Here is a 19,539-nt window from a genome sequence, read left to right as displayed (position 1 = left end):
GCAATAAAATTTATGATTAGGATTTTTTATGTTAATTTAATATAAATAGAAATTAAATTAAGTTAAAGTGAGTTAAGTAGGGTGAGATTAATAGTACTCGAGATGTTGGAAGACTTTGTTTAGTTTGTTGAATTAGTTTCACCTTGTGAATTTAATAAGTTTTCTTTTTTATTAGGACGGTACTACTTCTCTTAGATCAATTGGAGTTCGCTTCTTCCGTATTCTGTGCATTCGTGTTTTAGGTAGGTTTTATATCTCTAAATATAATCAATTGTTTAAGTTTTATGCCAGACTTACTTTTTCTAAGATAGCGTTTTAAGACGGAAGTGGGAGAAGGTCGCGTATAGGCGCCTTCTCAAAACCCTTGTTTGCTGGAAAATTGTAAAGTTACAAGGGGTTGTGCACTAAAACGGTCAGATTTGATGTATTATTGAATTCGCGTTTGTTCTGATTTATGCCTATAATTGTTTTCTCTGTGAAAATTGTTAAATTTATTTGGTAGATGTCTCTGAATTAAGAGAAATTTCTACCAAAATTTCATTTTTATTCCTTAAAACATGTTTGGTTTGTGAAAAAATGATAATCGAATTTGGTTGGAGACTCTAATTATAAGAGACACCTCTGTCGAATTTTCTAAAAATTTTAATAAGTTGTGTTGTTAGAAAAATTCTAAGGTGTTTGTTGGAAGATGATTCCAAGTCATAATTTGTAGAAGTATGATAGGGACAACAATGGTCAAGGGTTTTAAAACCTGAATTATTTGCGGGGGTTGACCCGTTTGTTGTGTTTGTCTTCAACATGAAAATGTTTATGTCTCAAAGTGTATCTAGGTGTCCATGCTATAAGTGTCGACTGACTAAGTGGTTAGAACCTTGAATATAATACTTCACGTCTACCATAATGGGTTTAAGGATGGGTATTGTATGTGGACGAAACACGAAGAAGTGGATGAGCAGGGAGTTAACCAGTCTGCCTCAAATTTCAATATGGATGGGGGTCGATTGACGACGTCCATGTGGTTAGAGAACCAAACATAGAAGAAATGAATTGGGAGGGTAACCAAGTGAGATACAAGGTGTTTGTGTTTAAATATCAATGGTATGATCCAAGTTTGCGACAAGGAACGCGAAAGCACAAGGACTACAATATTACTGAAGTAAATGTGACCAGAAAATATAAGCACTACAATCTTTTTATTCTACCTCAAAATGCACGAGAGATATACTATTTGCCTTTTCTGGAGTTATGCAAGTCTAGTTGGGTAGTTGTGGTTAAAGCTAAGTCAAGAGGTGGCATTGAGTCTAATGGGACAGAGGATCAAGAATTTTTCTAAATTCATGACCCAACTCTTTCGAAAATGGTGGTTGATACTTGTGTTCCGATCACTCTTAAGTAGACTGTTATGGATATCTTTCTATTCTGCAACTCAGAGGGGATATGTTTTAACGGATAAAGATTGTTGTTCTGAAAAAAAAAAAACTTATCTTTTGAATGTTGGTGAATTTGGAAGCATAGAAATTAAGAAGTATTCAACCTAGATGATGAGTCGACCCAAAACAAGGTGGTGGTTTTGACTCGGAGATGAAAAAATGAGTTCGAACAGGTTTTCTCTCGGTTTCGACAGCTTTCTCTAGTCCATAACGTGATAAAAAAAAATATTACTAAAATTCCATTATGAAAAAAATTATTATATATTTATATATTAATATAAAAGTAAATTATACAGAAATATTTATTTTTGAATAAAGTCTTTAAACCATGTAACAATTACCTACATATCGCAAATTATTTGGTAACGCCGTGAGATTCATTTGGATGTTAAATATTTTGGTTTTCTCAATAAGAGAAAAAGACAAATAGGTTCCTAACCTTTTGCCTTACAAACATTTTTGTCTCTAACTATTTGAAAATACTTTTAAGTCCCTCACCTCCTTAAAAGTTAGACGGATTAGTCCCTCCGTGCAAATACCTCCGTCAAATCCAACAAAAAAGTCTGGCATGACTCCCGTTCTGATGACCTGGCGTTACAGGTGCACACGTGGCGTATAAGTGGAAAAGTAATTTTAAAAACTGGACAAATAAGTCCCTCCCCCTCAAAACTATGATAGCCCTTTACATACACTTTCATCCCTTCATACTAGCTGATATATGAAACGTTATTGCTCTCTTCCCTTCCTTTTCCGCCAATACCCTCCATCTTTTGGTGTGGATCGCCAGTTAAGTGGTGATTAATTTTGACGCTACTATGGCTACTAGTTATGTTCGAGAGTTGAGTCCATTCATATGTGAATGCTTATCAAACATATTTATTCACATTTCTAGTTGTTAATTAGATTGATTAATTGAGCTATTTTTAGTTTTCTTCCATCAATTTGATGTTCTTTATTTAAACAAGCTCCATAATCATATTCCAGGCTTGAATAGTGAATAATCTGTGCGTAATTAGGTACTCGTACTATTTGAAACTTTTTTACCTTTTCTTGATGCTTTTCTGAGACAATTTGATTGAGTTCCTTTGTTCCCTTGATTGTTATGTATGTAGGATTAAGGTACGATTTTAAGTAGTCTTAATTAAATCCTGATTATGCTAAAAGTTTTCATTCAATCATGATGGAGTTATTTAAGCACAATGCTACAAGTATTAAATTCGTAGGCCATCATCTTATTTAATTGTTATCTTTGTGATCAAATATAAAAAAAATTGAACCATTCTATCTTGTATTTAGGAAAAAATAAATGCAAATTATAATATTTAACTCTTTTTTAATGATAATGTTTAGAGAAGTTACTAATCAAATGAATGAGTGAGCATATAATGAACTATGTGTTGATCTATCATTCACAAAGAAAAAGTTAGGGAGTGTTGGTGTTTTGGCAATTGGCAGAGTGGCACATATGAATGATACTTATTGTGATGTACTAAATAAATACATGCACTAGGATCTTTCACTATAGAAGAATATGACCCCTTACTTGAAAATGAATTAGAAAAGATTTTTTTTATATGTTTATTTTATTATTTATAGTAAAATCGAAGAGAGGAAGACATGTATTATGAGCATCTTCTATAGTTAATAGGATGTGTAATAGATGCATGAATTAGATTAATATTATTGGTGTATTGCATATGATCATTGCTTAGCAAGATGTGTATATAATATGTACTTTTAATATATGTTCGGTTTTCTATTTTTACAACATCATTTAGTTTTGAGGAAAGATGTTATTGTGGTTAATATTTTATTTTTTTTGTTTTTTTTTCTTCTTAAAAATATTTTTTTAAGTTTTACCTGGCTATATTTATGTGACTCTGTTCTATTTGACTTTTTTAAATTGAATGCTTAGAGTTAACCACTAATAATTCTATTAAAGTCTAAATAATCTGTTATACTTGGTCATTTTACCTATTGTGATTGAGAATGTGAAACTTTACTTTAAACTGTGTTGCTGAAAGCGTGCGATAGAAAAATAATTTTACAAAGTCAACTCATTCTGCATCAGAATGTTCTGATGACTAGAATTCGATTGTTGGGAGAGAAGAAGGGCTGGAATGTCCAATATGCTAGAAATCTTTTAACATTGTTTAAAAATGTGCCCTATGTAAAAATTGTATCATAGAGATAATGGACCATTGTGAAGTTCCAACATTGCCAATTCAACTTTTGCTCTTTATCTTCTGCCTATGGTGCAACCTTCTATCATTTCGCCTGATTTATCAAGGGAATATTAAATTTCCTCGCAAGAACTATTTTTTTTCTTTGGATGGTTGAGAGTATGAATGGTGATAGAGGAAAATCGCATTCAAATTGTGGTGGTGATAATCAATAACATTGGCCAATTAAAGACAATTTAACCATGAGAAGCTATGTAAGCCATGGAAATGTCCAGAGGAGCCAAGCTCACCACCCATGTATGTAAATGGCTGCCATACAAAACGACGCAATTTTGAGGGGACTTATTTGTCTAATTTTTAAAACTACCATTCCACTTATATGCCACGTGTGCATCTGTAACGCCAGGTCATTAGAATGAGAGTCACGTTAGACTTTTTCGTTGGGTTTGACTAAAGTATTTATACAGAGGGACTAATCCATTCAACTTTTAAAGAGGTGGGGACTTAAAAGTATTTTTAAATGGTCAGGAACAAAAATATCCACGAGACAAAAAATCAAAAACCTATTTATCCTTTTCTCAAAAAATAATTATTAAGGATATCAGCGAAATCAAAGCAGTGAGAATCGATATTTAATATAAAATTAGAATAATTTAAAAACTTTAAAAGGAAAAAAATAGTAAAATAATAAAATAAAAAATTAATTATTATTAAATTTATAGTTATTATAAAATATTGTCTTATTATTTTAATTTAATAATAATTAAATTTTTATTTTATTAATTTTTATTTTAGATGATTTTATTTAAATTAAAACAGTAAATTAAATATACAAAACAAAAATTATAATATGATTTAAAACATATAATTCTTAAAATTATTAATATATTCCAAATTGTAAATTTAGTTAATTTAAACAAAATGAAATTAAATGAATCAAATATTTCATAATAAAACTGGAACACGAATGGTTAAAAAAAAACTATGGACTACTAAATCAGCGGTGAGGTGAAAACCACTAAAGCAGTGCCCTGGGCTATTTCTTTCTGGAAGCCAACCGAACCCAAACCGGCGGCTCGGCGGGTCCAAGCCAGATTTTCAGTTTTCTTTTTCTCCAAGCCAAAGTCACGTGACTGAGACACCCTTCAATTCAGAGTTTGAGACACAAAACCCTTTTAAATAGCCACCCCCCTTAACCCCTGTTTTTCTCACCAAACCACTCTCTAATCTCATTTCTCAATCACAATCACCATCACAATTTTTTTAAACCCATTTTCTCAACTCTTCACTCCTCATGGGTACTTTTACTTTCATTCAATCACTCTTTCATTCTCTGTTCCAAATCAAATCCATGGTTTCTAATATATTTTGCATTTCTTGTTGATTTATTTGTGCAGCATCTAAGAAGATTAAGATTGGAATCAACGGTAATTGGTTTTTCCTTTTTGTTTTTAGTAAATGCTCATCAATTTGCAAAACCAGTCCAATTAATTATCTTGAATTTGTGTGTGTAGGATTTGGAAGGATTGGGCGTTTGGTTGCGAGAGTTGCTCTTCAGAGGGACGATGTTGAGCTTGTTGCAGTAAACGATCCTTTCATTTCCACTGATTACATGGTAACAATAAATAAATAATCATTTGATTATATGCATGGTTCTATTAGATTTCCTTTTTCTGAGAATGTGATTGTGGTGGCAGACATACATGTTCAAATATGACTCAGTTCATGGCCAGTGGAAGCATTTTGATATCAAGGTCAAGGACTCTAACACCCTTCTCTTTGGTCAAAACCCAGTTACCGTTTTCGGATTCAGGTATTTATAACATTTTTCTTCCTTTTTTTTTAAGATATTATTATTATTATTATTATTATTATTATTATTATTATTATTATAAAATTCATGTTTCGTGTTTTTGTTACATCAAAATTAAACTCAATATTTCAATTTCATTGTATGAAGTTAGGCCAATGCTATAATAACTTTTGAAACTAAGTATAAATCGATTTACCAACATTTATTTTGTTATGTTAGAAACCCTGAGGAGATTCCATGGGGTGAAGCTGGTGCTGACTATGTTATTGAGTCAACCGGTGTGTTCACTGATAAGGACAAAGCCGCGGCACACTTGAAGGTTTGTGTCCATTCTCATTCTCATTCTCAATCTTTCGGTTTCGATCTCGTTCTGCGTCTAATCATGTCTTAATAAAGATAAAAAAAAATATCGAACACACTATTCTTAACATGTATTTTTGAAATGAGATCAGAAATAATATATATTATTAATTATTAAAATAAAAAATATTTTAAATATTTTATATAAGTAAAAAAACATTAAAAACAAGTAAAAAATTAATTTATATTTTAATATTAATAAAATACTAAAATATCATTATAATTAATCTAAAAAATATTTTATATTTTATAAATATGTTATGTCCTTCCTGTGTGGTATCATGTTCGGTCAGTGTTGGGTGCATCAAAGTGATGCAATGAATTTGATGTTCCTTTTGAAAATACTTAACTAAATAGTAATAATTGTTGATTATTGTAATGAGTATAGGGTGGTGCAAAGAAGGTTGTGATCTCAGCCCCAAGTAAAGACGCACCAATGTTTGTTGTTGGTGTTAACGAGCATGAATACAAACCTGAACTTAACATTGTTTCCAACGCCAGCTGCACTACCAATTGTCTTGCTCCCCTCGCCAAGGTTAATGAATTTGATGGATCTTAAATCTTAATTTCAAATATTCTTATGCTTATGCTTTTGTGTAATTATCTTAATTTCAATCTTGTACAGGTTATCAATGACCGATTTGGAATTGTTGAGGGTCTTATGACCACTGTCCACGCCATTACAGGTTATCAATTTACATATATTGTAGAGTATTAGAGTAAGAATCCAAATTAGTTCCTAACAATTTGTACTTTGGACAAAACAAATTGACAAATTGGTTTATGATCTTTTACAATAGAAGGACAAATTAGTCGGTGTCATCTTTTAAAAAATAGTATGATTGAAGGACTAAATTATCTAAATTTTTAGAAGATTATAAATTATTCAAAATTGTTAGGAAATTGGATTTTTCACTTGTATATTTTTCAATTTGAATTTAAAATTAAGATTATTGTATTAATTATCCTTTATTTTTTTATGATTAATCAGCTACTCAGAAGACCGTTGATGGTCCATCAAACAAGGATTGGAGGGGTGGAAGAGCTGCTTCCTTCAACATAATTCCCAGCAGCACTGGTGCTGCCAAGGTACAAATTTGTTAATCGATACACATTTTGATTGGAAGCTGAAAATATATATTTTGTAATTATTTAGGTTTTCAATTTTGTGTTTGTTTGGGCATTATTAAGTTGATAAAAAAAATAAATTTTTTTTAACGTGTTTGACAAATTTTTAATAAAAATAAAAACACTAAAAAAGATATTTTTTTGAAAAAATTATAATTTACGTCTTTTTTAAAAAGATTTTTTATTTAAAAAAATACTAAAAAAAAAGTTCTTTTTCTTATAAACTTATCTAAACAAGGCCTTGGTCTAACGAATGAATACTTGAATTTGTGTGAAAAACAACAGGCTGTGGGAAAAGTTCTTCCATCACTGAATGGTAAATTGACCGGAATGTCCTTCAGAGTTCCTACTGTGGATGTCTCAGTTGTTGATCTCACGGTCAGGCTAGAGAAGAAGGCAACCTATGGTGAGATCAAGAATGCTATCAAGTAGGTTTTTTTTTTCTAGTTCCATTTTGATGTACCTAAATTAAATTATATTATATTTTTGGTCCAAAACCTAACCTCAATTTTTTTTTATGTGGAAATGTAAAAAATCAGGGAGGAATCAGAAGGAAAATTGAAGGGTATTTTGGGTTACACCGAAGATGATGTTGTGTCCACTGACTTTCTTGGTGACAGCAGGTAAATCATTTGTGTATAAAATACCATTTATTTTAATTCCCAAAAAAATAAATAACTAAATGTATTGTTGTGATTTAATTCAGGTCAAGCATATTTGATGCTAAGGCTGGAATTGCTTTGAATGAGAACTTTGTGAAGCTTGTCTCTTGGTATGACAACGAATGGGGTTACAGGTAATTTCACTACACCATCACCTTCTTCTAGAATATATGAAGATGTTTTTATCTTTGATTCTTCTTTGTTTAACCACATTCTTTTTCTTTTATTTATTTATTTATTTTTTGCAGCTCCCGTGTGATTGACTTAATCGTGCACATTGCATCCGTGGCTTGAAGTTTAAAGCATTGATTGCAACATTTTCTAAATTTTTTCTTTCTGTGATTCCGGAAATAAATAAAAAAACACTTTTGTGTTAATATTTGAGTGCTGTTGTGTCACTTAAATACAATTTCGGCCTTTAGTATTTGGGTCTAGTTAGTAAGAGGGACATTATCATAGGCTTTTTCTTCCTCTTGTTTTAAGAGATGGATGTAACTATGTTACTTCATTATCATAATATTTCAATGTGCCCTAAAGTTTGTTTACTATGTTCTTTTTGCAACCCTTTTTTATTTGCCCATTGTTTATATTTTATTAGTTGTCTACTAACTATATTAAAGTTTGATCTCAATCACTGCCTTTCTTTTATTTTATTTTTTATTTGCGAATATTGTCAGAATATTCTGCCAGACAACCATTAGGCACATATAATATAATACAATATAATTAATATGAAGGAATTTGGAGAATTGGAACATAAAGTTGTTTATAATTTTAATAGTAAAAATAATTGATATTGTTGAGTTGTAAAGGATTTTATTAAGGCGGCATTAGTTAGAAGCTGGTTTGTTGACGCATCACATTCAAATTGTTAGTTGCCCAATTTGAATGATTACTTTTAAAAATTTAATTAACTTATAGAGATGAACAAGAGAACTAAATATATTTTGAACCGACAAAAACAAGTTACTTTTTAAACAATTTATTTTGATTTTTCCATTCAGATTTAAGGATCGTGGTGGCACATGATGATGATCCCATCAGCTAGATCTAAACATAAGCATATGAAAATATGAACCAATTATGATATTGTGCGGTTGTGCTCATTTTTTTAGATATGGTAAAATAAAGGATGTAATACGACAATATTATATAAATTTAATGTAATACACTGATAGGAATGGATTAATGTCAAAATAAATTATCATTAACGATTTGAGTTAGTGACAAAGGATAATTTTTTACTCAATGAAAATAAGAGTAACGATTTATTTTGAAATCTCTGACTTCTCTTTTTTTCGTCTCTCTTTTCACTCAAATTGTGATTCATGATTTGATTTAACCATTTATGTAGAAACTGTTATTAATTCTATACATATGTATTACACGTTCAAACTCTTATTTTACGCATTGCATCTATCTCATCGTCATATTAAAAATAAAAAGCGGTCCTTCGTACTCTTTTCCTTTTTTTTTTAATATATAGTAAAAGGATAAAATTATATGGAGAAATTAAGAAAAAATACAACCTTATATTAGAATTTGGAATCACCTCCACAAATTTTAAAGAGAGTTCCTTTTCAACTAATTTTTTTAGTTGAATTTCATGGCCAACGTGTCATTGTTATCATTTAAGGTAAATATCAATATATCTTTTTCTCTTTGATTTTTTTCCATTTTATTTGTCTTAACTATTTCAAATATAACTTAATATAATATTTTTGTTAATAAAAAATTACTAATAAAAATAATAACATATACCGTGAACGTCACATTTTTATTGAATTATCTATGAAGTAATATTTAGTCACTTTTAAAATATCTCAAATACAAATAAGGCAAAATATTAAAAATAACAAATATTTACCCAAAACATTTGTGATAAAAGTAATATTTATTTTATCAAAACTTTATTTTAGGGCTATTTTTATGTTTATAATTATTAAAGTTTCATGACAATTATGAGTAATTAAGATAACAAGTCTTTATCTTTTATCTTTTAACATGATCTTAAATTCTAGTCTTTAAAATAATAAAAATAAAAATTAGGGACATTGGCACTAGAAATACCTTTGTATACAAAAATATTATTATTACTATTTGACAGGAATTTCATTTATCCCATGATGATTAAGCAAATAGGATTAAAGTCCCTTTGTGTTGTAACATTTGGTGCAACTGTAATTCGCATGAATATGACTGCAAGGGTTGCACCAATCTGGTAATACACTAAACTGAAGTTATGTGCCTTCCGCATAACACTTGTGACCTTTTAACTTTGGTTAACATGAAAGCTTAAGATTGGTGTGCAGTACTTGACACACAAGCAAATAGAGCAACATGTTACAAATTCGAAGATTGTCGCTTACATGTTACATCTAATGTGAAGCCTTAAACAAGAAATAGAGATGTGTTATTTGGAGCACCCTTGCATCTTAAGATTAAGCATTCCTTTGTGCAGGTTTCTTCGAGTTATTTTTCCGGCGAATCTTCACCAAAGCATTTTGTAAATGTAAATCCTAAGACCACAAGAAAATGAAGATCATCACATTCAGCCATGGTACTTAGTTAACCTTGAGGCAACAAAATAAAAAATGTAATTCCTAAGATTAATTGATCCAGAAGGTCACTTTGAAATAAAGGATTTAGGCTCTCTATCTTTGTTTTGAATGTGTTCATATTACTTGTACTCTAAGAACTCCTATGCTAAAGGGCTAAATTTTGAAGTGTCGTTCTCGGAATGAATTGTACTCGTTACCCCCAAAATGTGACTCGCGACTGGCTATCATCATACAAATCTAAGTGTTGAATCAAAGTGAAGATGTCCTTACCAAATGCCAACCAAAGAAGTAGAAGCTATATTAAAATTGTGCATTCTCAGATAATGGTTTCCGAATTTGACTCACTAGTCACAGCCAACACACAAGGCCAAATTTCACAAGTGAAAACTTCCATGTCACAAACTTTATCGATGGGAGTTGCATATTGATTAGTTCATGATTCTCAAGATTTATGTAGATATCCAATTGATAAAATAATAAACAGAAGATCGCTTAGTTTAGATGTAAATCAGTTGCTTCAAAAAATGTTTCAGAAACTTCAAATATATGGAATTATTAACTTACTGATACTGCAAATGAAAGCTAATTCCAATTTTTTTTTCCTCAAAACAATTCAAAGCTAGACACAAAGTTACCTCAATAGGTTCGTTTCGCAATCTCTCTGGGCTTGTCCAAAGTCCTTCCAAATTGTAGTAAGCTCTAGCCTTTTCATCAAGTGCATGAACTATCACTTTACCTAAATCCCAAAGGAAAAGAAAAAAAAAATGTTTAGAATAAGAAAACCCAACAAATAAATTGACATTTACTTTTATAACAAAAGTTAAAAAGGCAAAGATAAAAATTAAAAATAGAAAACACTATGCAAGATAAAAGCACATTTCTTTTTCTTAACCAATATGGTAATGTACTTTGAGTGTTGCATGTCATTCTGAATATCACTACCTGTATGCAGACTTAGATTTCACCTCGGTTTGTTGCATTTCTAAATTTGACAAGAAAATTTGAAAAGAAACAAAGAATGATGGAAAAGAAACAAATATAATAATAATAAATAAGTACCAGAGTCAATTACAATCCACTTTCCTCCTGCTTGACCTTCCACACTAGGTAGCATCATTCGGTCTGCACCTTTTTGCTTCTGCTTAGCCTGCTTATAACAAAAACGAACAAAATGAATAAATAAATAAATAAACAAATTTCGAATTTCTTTAAAAAATAATACAAGGCAAAAAAATGCATCAGCAGTTTTATTCATAAATCATAACATAGCAAGAACTAAGCCTAGAAACTACAAAATGATAGACATGTTTGGTTTCTTACTTGGCAGCATTAAACCCATGAAAATGGCCAATTCAAGTATCAAAACTTTCAGGTTTCAATACCAAAAACCTTTTACTTTTCAACCTATTGAAAAGTAAATAGGGATGTGAAAAAAGAACGAGCAGACCTACCTTGTAAATTAGAGCTTGAGCGATGTTCTTGACATGCCACGTGGACCTGCCGGTTGCTAGAACCATGAAATCAGCCCAATCACAGTGCTTGGGAGATGGTATAACCTTAACGTCGTCAGCTTTAACATCCGTTAGAACCTTCTCAATCTCGTGAAGATCAAGGGTGCATTTTCCAACGGCATCAACGGCAGAAGAGGAAGATGAAAATGCTAGCTTCCATTGCCGTGAAGAAAGCCACCACGACGAAACCGATGCTCGAGCTTGTAGGGCTGCCCACATTGTACAGGCACACTGATAGGGTGTTTGGAATGTCTATATGTGGGCCTGCGAGACCATTGAATTGAATTCCATGATTTAGAATGAACCTTTAATGATTCTTTTTTTTTTGCTTCAACAATTTTACCCCTTATTAATAACACTTCTAAATTTCTAATTATAGGATTATATGCTCAATTATTCATCAAATTATATGTTTTAACGGAAACCAAATCAAAGTGCTCTACAATATAAATTGCACTACAACATTATATTTCCCCAGAAAACACTAGAAATCAATTAAATAACGAAACTCCAATTTCATTTTCATGACAACAGATCTCTAAAAAATCAGAGCTTCCTTTTAATTAGTTAAAAGTTTGCATGTCTTTTAGAACTAGATATGCCTTCTAAGTGCCTCTACGGCTCTAACTTCAAACTTCCCTGAAAGCTAACACAGCTAACTCGACTACTTTGACATATCAAAATCTATTATATATAAAATCTATTTCCCAATATTGACACTGCTCTACACACATAGGATTTTAAATTATTCAAGTTTTAAAAAGTGCAAATTGATTTGAATTGGAGAAATCAGAGGGAAAAAATAAAAAGGAAGTGTTGGAATGTAATCGAGCTTGTGTATTCCTAATAGAACAAGTAATTGTGGATGGAAAGGGAAGCTTCTTCATCAATCATCATATACAACAAAGCTTTTCACTCAAAATCCATTCACAATAGACAATAATAACTGAACCAAAAGGTTTAGTGTGACTACTTAAGGGGAAAAAAATTATATGTATGTAAGAAGAGAACAAAAAAAAAATTACCCAACCCAAACTCATAGTTACTACAACATCATCCAAGTCTGTCACATCCTCAATCTAATTTCAGATACTATATAATGTCTCATATCAAATATCAGAACCAGCTCACTAATCAAAAACCATTTACCAAAAGTAAAATTTTTCATGGTCATTGAAGCAAAGTTTTGGGGATTACTGGGTTAAGCATAGTTGTCAGAACGCACCCATCTAATCGGTCAGGCTGCTAGTTAATGGGTCTCAGGTTCACTGGTTGATCAGGTAACAGGTTGACCCAATCTTATTTAAATAAAAATATAAAATAGTCAAAAACTTAAAATTAAAATTTAAAATTTACATACATGTCTTCATATTAGTGTATTTGATTAAACCATCTTAAAAAAAAAAAAAAAATCATCTAACCATAGTATCACATTAGTACATCACCTAATTGATTGACAGAGCCTATCATCTAACCATAGCATCAGCAGATTCAAATCATCTAAACAGCAAGCATCAATCAGAGAAAAACCAGCAATCACAAAAAAAAACAGCAACAGTAAGCATCAATCAACCTAAACAGCAAGCATCAACTAACGCTAAACAGCAACAATAACAAAAAACAGCAACAATCAGAAAAAAAAAAAAACGAGCAACAATTAGAGGGAAAAAACAGCAAAAAATCAACCATGGGAGCTACATTAAACCAGGATCAGCAGCAACAATCACCCAAAACATTAAGCAATAATGATTGACTAACTAAAAAAAATTAAAAAAGCTCACCTTAGCCGCACGTAGAGGGAGAGAACCGAGCCAGGGAAGAGAAGAGGGAGGCAGAGGAGACAAGAGAATAGGGCAGAGGGCGAGTAGAGATGGAGGCAGCAGCGAGGAGATGGAGCGGTGACGCAGAGGGGCTGGCGAGCGGCGGCGACGAGATGGAGGCCGGCGAGACGCGCTGATAGAGAAGGTTGAGGAAAGCTCTGCCTCTGTGCTGTGAGTGTGAGAGAGTATGTTGGGGGGCTTCTTCGAAGATTAGGCTTAGGGCCTTTTTTTTTTTTTTTCCTTAAATCCAAAACGACTTCCTTTGGCGGAGGGGTTAAAAAACTAAAAAAGAAGCCGAAGAACCTTAGTTCGGGTGATATTTCACTCCCTCTACTCCTCTAGTCTCCACCACTAAGATCTAGATTTTAAATTTTAGATGATGCATTTGAGGAGAAAAATGTGATAAATATGTGAGAAGTGTGTAGGTGTATTGTGTACTTAAAATTGGAAGTTGTCCAATCTATTTGGGTATTTAAAGTTGGAGGTTGTTCAATTCACTGACCAAAAAAGATAAAAAAATAGTATAATTTTTATTTTTATCTTTATAGTAATTTTATCTTTAGTCGTTGTTAGAAATTTTTAGAATTTTATTTATAAATTATAAATTATTATTTATTTAAGTTGTTATTTTTTTAATTTTAAATTAGATTGTTTTATTTAAGTTGTTTTTTTTATTTTAAGTTGTTTTACTTAGATAGTTATTTTTTAAAATTTAAAATTATTTATTTAGGTTATTATTTTTAAAATTTTAAGTTATTTGCTTAAGTTATTATTTTTATTTATAAATTATAAATTATTATTTTCTTAAATTATTATTTTTTAAATTTAAGTTATTTTACTTGTGTGGTTATTTTTTAAAATTAAATTGTTTTACTTATATAGATGTAATGTGGGTAACTTCAAGACTACACACATCATGAGTATGTAGTGAACCACCTAAGTTAAATTTTAAAAAATAACCAATTTTATAGGAGGAAAATCATGAAAACAAGAAAGACGTGTAACTGAAAGTTGGGAATTGATAGGGGCATTAAGGTAATTACATACTCACCAAATCCACTATATAAATAAACCCCTCCCCTTTCTTAAAAACCATAACAACCCAATCTGCCTCTATAAATATGTTTTAAGAACGAATAAGATAGAGTTAAGATGATTTTCTTTTTCTGAATGAGAAAGGAACATACATACATGTACCTAAGTGTGTAGCCATAAAAGCACAGGCAAAAACTTTCTTGAAAGTTATGAGAAGCCGTTTTTTTGCTTTGAATTTCTTATTGTTGTTGTTGTTATAGCTGCAGATGCCAAACTATCACCACTTACTTATTATGTGTGGTTAATAACAACAAGAGGTTCAAAGCAAAAAAAATTTAATGGTTGACTTTCCATAACTTCTCAAAAAATGCGAAATGGTAGTATTTTGCTTTTCACAATTTTACCGCCATGGTTGGTGCTGAAATTCTTAGCCTTCCTTATACCATGTCACATATGGGTTGGTAGTAATACTAGTTGTGTTTCTTCTTCAAGTTCTAATTATGCTACTTATCTTCACAAGTTCACAAGTTATTATTATATATATGATATGTTTTCTTATCACTAAAATGGATTAATTACTGTGGTTGACATAATATGGATGACTTGTAGATGATTGTTTATTTTTAGATTTTTTATTTTTTAATATTTTTGTTTTTAGAATTTATAAAAAAAATAAAAAAATAATCTTTTTGTTATTTTTTCTTTTTTTCTCTCCTAAAATCATGAATACAAAAAACATTAAAAATAAAGCGAGAATAAAAGATAAAAACGTAAACAAACAAGTTTTTAGAATTTTGGTCAAATTTTATTATTTTATATTAAAATATCTTACTTAATCCATTGTTTTAAAGTCACTCTGGCCTCTGGATATTTAGCTTCCTGTTTTCCAACATGACGATTCATATGCATTGAATTGAAGAAGATAAAGATAAGAATATTGTTTAATTTATTTGAATACTAAAAAGTTTTCGCCAATTATTATATATATCTATAATTTTGTTGTTATGTTATTCATTTGAAATGAAATTGATCGAGATTTGTTTTTTAATATAAAAAAAAAAACAAGGGTGCTGGTATTACAGTAATGATCCTGTCATGGATAATCACACTATACACGCTATGGCAAACGGTTGAGATGTACAAAATAGTACCTGGGGAGAAAAGAAATGACGGATATCATGAATTGGGACAAGAAGCCTTTGGAAAAAAACTTGGTCTATGGATTGTAGTTCTTTAACAACTGCTTGTTGAAATTGGTACATGTATTGTATATATGGTGACTGAAAGCAAGTCTTTAAAAAAAGGTTCATGAAACTTTTTGCCTTAGTTGCAAGCAAATCAGAACCACTTATTGGATCATAGTGTTTGTTTCTGTCAACTTAGTGCTTGCACAAATTCCTAACTTTAACTCTATTTCCGCTATCTCTGTTGGTGCAGCCGTCATGTCTCTCAGGTAAGTATAAATTTTGCCACAACATATAAAATATTTAATAATTTGATTTTTTTTTTTTACTAAAAAGAATTTACCTGTATCTAAGGTATTCAGTCAATACTGTAAATGTTATCATAATTTCACTTAATGTTGGATTAATATGCTTTTGGAGCAGTTATTCAACAATCGCTTGGACTGCGTCTATCAAAAAAGAGATTTCCAAAAACATAAACTATATTGTAAAAATAAAAAGCAGGAGCGATGGTGTCTTTAATTTTTTTTTTTGCATTGGGAGATGTGGCTTTTGCATACGCAGGCCACAATGTGGTCCTTGAAATCCAAGCCACAATGCCTGTGTTTGATATGATTGAAACCTTCCTAGTTACACAGGTTGAATTTCTCACCTTCTACTACCCTGCGATTCACAACTCGCTTTCTATATGTTAGTATGTTATTCATTTATCACTTGATTTGGAATGGCTTCTAACAACAAAACTCCAATTTTTCTAATTCTATATTGTGTAGGAATTACAATGTTCATAGGAATTTGTGTCCCATTTTTTGGGTCTCTTCTTGAATTTCTGAGTGGATTCACATTTGCTCCCACCTCTTACTATGTAAGTAGTACATGTTATTATTATTTGATATTTTAAATAAAAATGTTAAATACATATAAAAAATCAGTCAATAATTTTTTTATTTATTAAATATATGTATTATTTAATTTATTTTTAATTTATATTTATTCTTTTAATATATATTTTGTACGGATAACTAATTTTCTATATATATATGTAATATGGTTGTATTTTAAAAGTATTTGTGAAATATAATTTTGAAAAAAGATAAAAAAAGAATTCTAGAAAAAATAAAATTTGTTCTTCATTTCTTAAAAATCTAATCTACAAAGACACTGATTAAAAATGTGAAAAAATATGAATAAATAATAATAAATATTTATATCTTATCCAGCCTACTATACATATACATGTTTAGCTATTTTTGTCTTATTTAATTTTATGGCTACTTGCAGCTTCCATGCATCATATGGCTTAAGTTCAAGAAACCTAAAAACTATGGCTTGTCGTGGACGATTAATTGGATAAATTTATTTGTATTTGATTATTAATAAATTCATCTTCAATTTTTGAAAAATTACTCGTAAAGACACTAGCTAATAATGCATATCTAAAATTTAATGATAAAAGAACAAAATTAGCTAGTGTCTTTACGAATAATTTTTCAAATTGAAGATGAACTTATTAATAATCAAATACAAATAAATTTATCCAATTAATCGTCCAGGACAAGCCATATTTTTTAGGTTTCTTGAGCTTAAGCCATATGATACATGGAAACTGCAAGTAGCCATAAAATTAAATAAGACCAATAATAGCTAAACATATATATGCATAGTAGGTTGGATAAGATATAAATATTTATTATTATTTATTCATATTTTTTCACATTTTCCATCAGTGTCTTTGTAGATTAGATTTTTAAGAAATGAAGATCAAGGGTGCATTTTCCAACGGCATCAACGGCAGAAGAGGAAGACGAAAATGCTAGCTTCCATTGCCGTGAAGAAAGCCACCACGACGAAACCGATGCTCGAGCTTGTAGGGCTGCCCACATTGTACAGGCACACTGATAGGGTGTTTGGAATGTCTATATGTGGGCCTGCGAGACCATTGAATTGAATTCCATGATTTAGAATGAAACTTTAATGATTATTTTTTTTTTTTTTTTGCTTCAACAATTTTACCCCTTATTAATAACACATTATATTCTAAATTTTAATTATAGGATTATATGCTCAATTATTCATCAAATTATATGTTTTAACGGAAACCAAATCAAAGTGCTCTACAATATAAATTGCACTACAACATTATATTTTCCCAGAAAACACTAGAAATCAATTAAATTACGAAACTCCAATTTCATTTTCATGACAACAGATCTCTAACAAAACCAGAGTTTCCTTTTAATTGGTTAAAAGTTTGCATGTCTTTTAGAACTAGATATCCTTTTAAGTGCCTCTACGGCTCTAGCTTCAAACTTCCCTGAAAGCTAACACAGCTAACTCGACTACTTTGACATATCAAAATCTATTATATATAAAATCTATTTCCCAATATTGACACTGCTCTACACACATAGGATTTTAAATTATTCAAGTTTTAAAAAGTGCAAATTGATTTGAATTGGAGTAATCAGAGGGAAAAAATAAAAAGGAAGTGCTGGAATGTAATCGAGCTTGTGTATTCCTAATAGAACAAGTAATTGTGGATGGAAAGGGAAGCTTCTTCATCAATCATCATATACAACAAAGCTTTTCACTCAAAATCCATGCACAATAGACAATAATAACTGAACCAAAAGGTTTAGTGTGACTACTTAAGGGGAAAAAATTAAAAGTATGTAAGAAGAGAACAAAAAAAATTCCCCAACCCAAACTCATAGTTACTACAAACATCATCCAAGTCTGTCACATCCTCAATCTAACTTCAGATACTATATAATATCTCATATCAAATTTCAGAACCAGCTCACCAATCAAAAACCATTTACCAAAAGTAAAATTTTTCTACCGGAGATAATCAAAATGGCAAAATCCACTGGTAGATTCGTTTCATGTTCAACAGGGTATGACAAAAAATAATATAAAACTGAGAGCTAAAAGGAGAACCAGGCATGAGAGGACCTACCCGAACTGAGATAACATCGGAAGAAGGACACAGAGGAAGCAAGGGACAAGACTGAAGCTGTGAATCGAGGAAGGAAGGAAGGTAAATAGAGAAGTAAGAAGAGGGGTGAATGGAGAACGGAAAAGAGAATGGAGGTTCGGAGTTTTGGGGATTACTGAGTTAAGCATAGTTGTCAGAACCCACCCATCGAATCGGTCAGGCTGCTGGTTACTGGGTCTCAGGTTCAATGGTTGAACAGGTTAAAAATATAAAATAGTCAAAAACTTAAAATTAAAATTTAAAATTTAAATACATGTCTTCACATTAGTGTATTTGATTAAACCATCTTAAAAGCAAAAAAAAAAAAAAAAAATCATCTAACCATAGTATCACATTAGTACATCACCTAATTAATTGACAGAGCCTATCATCTAACATAGTATCAGCAGATTCAAATCATCTAAACAGCAAGCATCAATCAGGAAAAAAAAAAACAGCAAGCATCAACCAACGCTAAACAGCAACAATAACGAAAAACAGCAACAATCAGAAAAAAAAACGAGCAACAATTAGAGAAAAAAAACAGCAAAAAATCAACCATGGCAGCTAATGAAAACAGGATCAGCAGCAACAATCACCCAAAACATTAAACAATAATGATTGAATAACTTAAAAAAACTAAGAAAACTCACCTTAGCCGCACGCAGCGGGAGAGAACCGAGCCAGAGAAGAGAAGAGGGAGGCAGAGGAGACAAGAGAATAGGGCAGAGGGCGAGTAGAGATGGAGGCAGCAGCGACCAGTGAGGGCGAGCAACGAGACGGCGCGGTGACGCAGAGAGGCCGGCGAGCGGCGGCGACGAGATGGAGGCCCGCGAGCGGCGGCGACGAGATGAAGGCCCGCGAGACGCGCTGAC

The 19,539-nt window shown here is 31.1% G+C and overlaps 2 protein-coding genes and 1 pseudogene across 2 annotated transcripts in view; 2 read left to right on the top strand and 1 right to left on the bottom strand.

Moving 5' to 3' along the window:
* Nucleotides 1-3,419: 3,419 nt before the first annotated feature.
* On the top strand, nucleotides 3,420-3,918 carry LOC107468916 (uncharacterized; annotated as a pseudogene).
* An 872-nt stretch (nucleotides 3,919-4,790) lies between these two features.
* LOC107468929 (glyceraldehyde-3-phosphate dehydrogenase GAPC2, cytosolic) lies at nucleotides 4,791-8,124 on the top strand. Its single transcript, XM_016088306.3, has 12 exons — nucleotides 4,791-4,911; nucleotides 5,011-5,040; nucleotides 5,128-5,228; nucleotides 5,311-5,426; nucleotides 5,646-5,745; nucleotides 6,175-6,321; nucleotides 6,412-6,472; nucleotides 6,778-6,875; nucleotides 7,200-7,342; nucleotides 7,454-7,537; nucleotides 7,621-7,710; nucleotides 7,825-8,124. Exons 1-12 carry the CDS (start codon nucleotides 4,908-4,910, stop codon nucleotides 7,868-7,870), a joined length of 1,020 nt encoding a protein of 339 aa, XP_015943792.1. The 5' UTR covers nucleotides 4,791-4,907; the 3' UTR covers nucleotides 7,871-8,124.
* Nucleotides 8,125-9,630: 1,506 nt separating this feature from the next.
* Nucleotides 9,631-19,539, bottom strand: part of LOC107468924 (protein Iojap-related, mitochondrial) — a 107,277-nt gene continuing 97,368 nt past the window's right edge. The window contains exons 2-7 of the mRNA XM_052255242.1: nucleotides 19,318-19,495; nucleotides 17,572-17,615; nucleotides 11,589-11,875; nucleotides 11,197-11,284; nucleotides 10,773-10,873; nucleotides 9,631-10,095 (exon numbers count right to left, since the gene is read on the bottom strand). Coding sequence (XP_052111202.1) covers nucleotides 10,018-10,095; nucleotides 10,773-10,873; nucleotides 11,197-11,284; nucleotides 11,589-11,867 — 546 coding nt within the window. The 5' untranslated portion in view covers nucleotides 11,868-11,875; nucleotides 17,572-17,615; nucleotides 19,318-19,495 and the 3' untranslated portion in view covers nucleotides 9,631-10,017. The remainder of the gene's footprint in view (nucleotides 10,096-10,772; nucleotides 10,874-11,196; nucleotides 11,285-11,588; nucleotides 11,876-17,571; nucleotides 17,616-19,317; nucleotides 19,496-19,539) is intronic.

This window comes from Arachis duranensis, chromosome 10 (genome assembly GCF_000817695.3).
Source record: "Arachis duranensis cultivar V14167 chromosome 10, aradu.V14167.gnm2.J7QH, whole genome shotgun sequence".
Classification (NCBI taxonomy): Eukaryota; Viridiplantae; Streptophyta; class Magnoliopsida; order Fabales; family Fabaceae; genus Arachis; species Arachis duranensis.
Note: the sequence above shows the minus strand (reverse complement) of the source record. Positions and strands in the feature narration are given on the sequence as shown.

Excerpts from the sequence above, each read along its gene's own strand:
- LOC107468929 (XM_016088306.3), top strand. Across the intron at positions 6,473-6,777 it reads CACTGTCCACGCCATTACAG|CTACTCAGAAGACCGTTGAT; the intron begins GTTATCAATTTA and ends ATGATTAATCAG. Across the intron at positions 6,876-7,199 it reads GCAGCACTGGTGCTGCCAAG|GCTGTGGGAAAAGTTCTTCC; the intron begins GTACAAATTTGT and ends GAAAAACAACAG.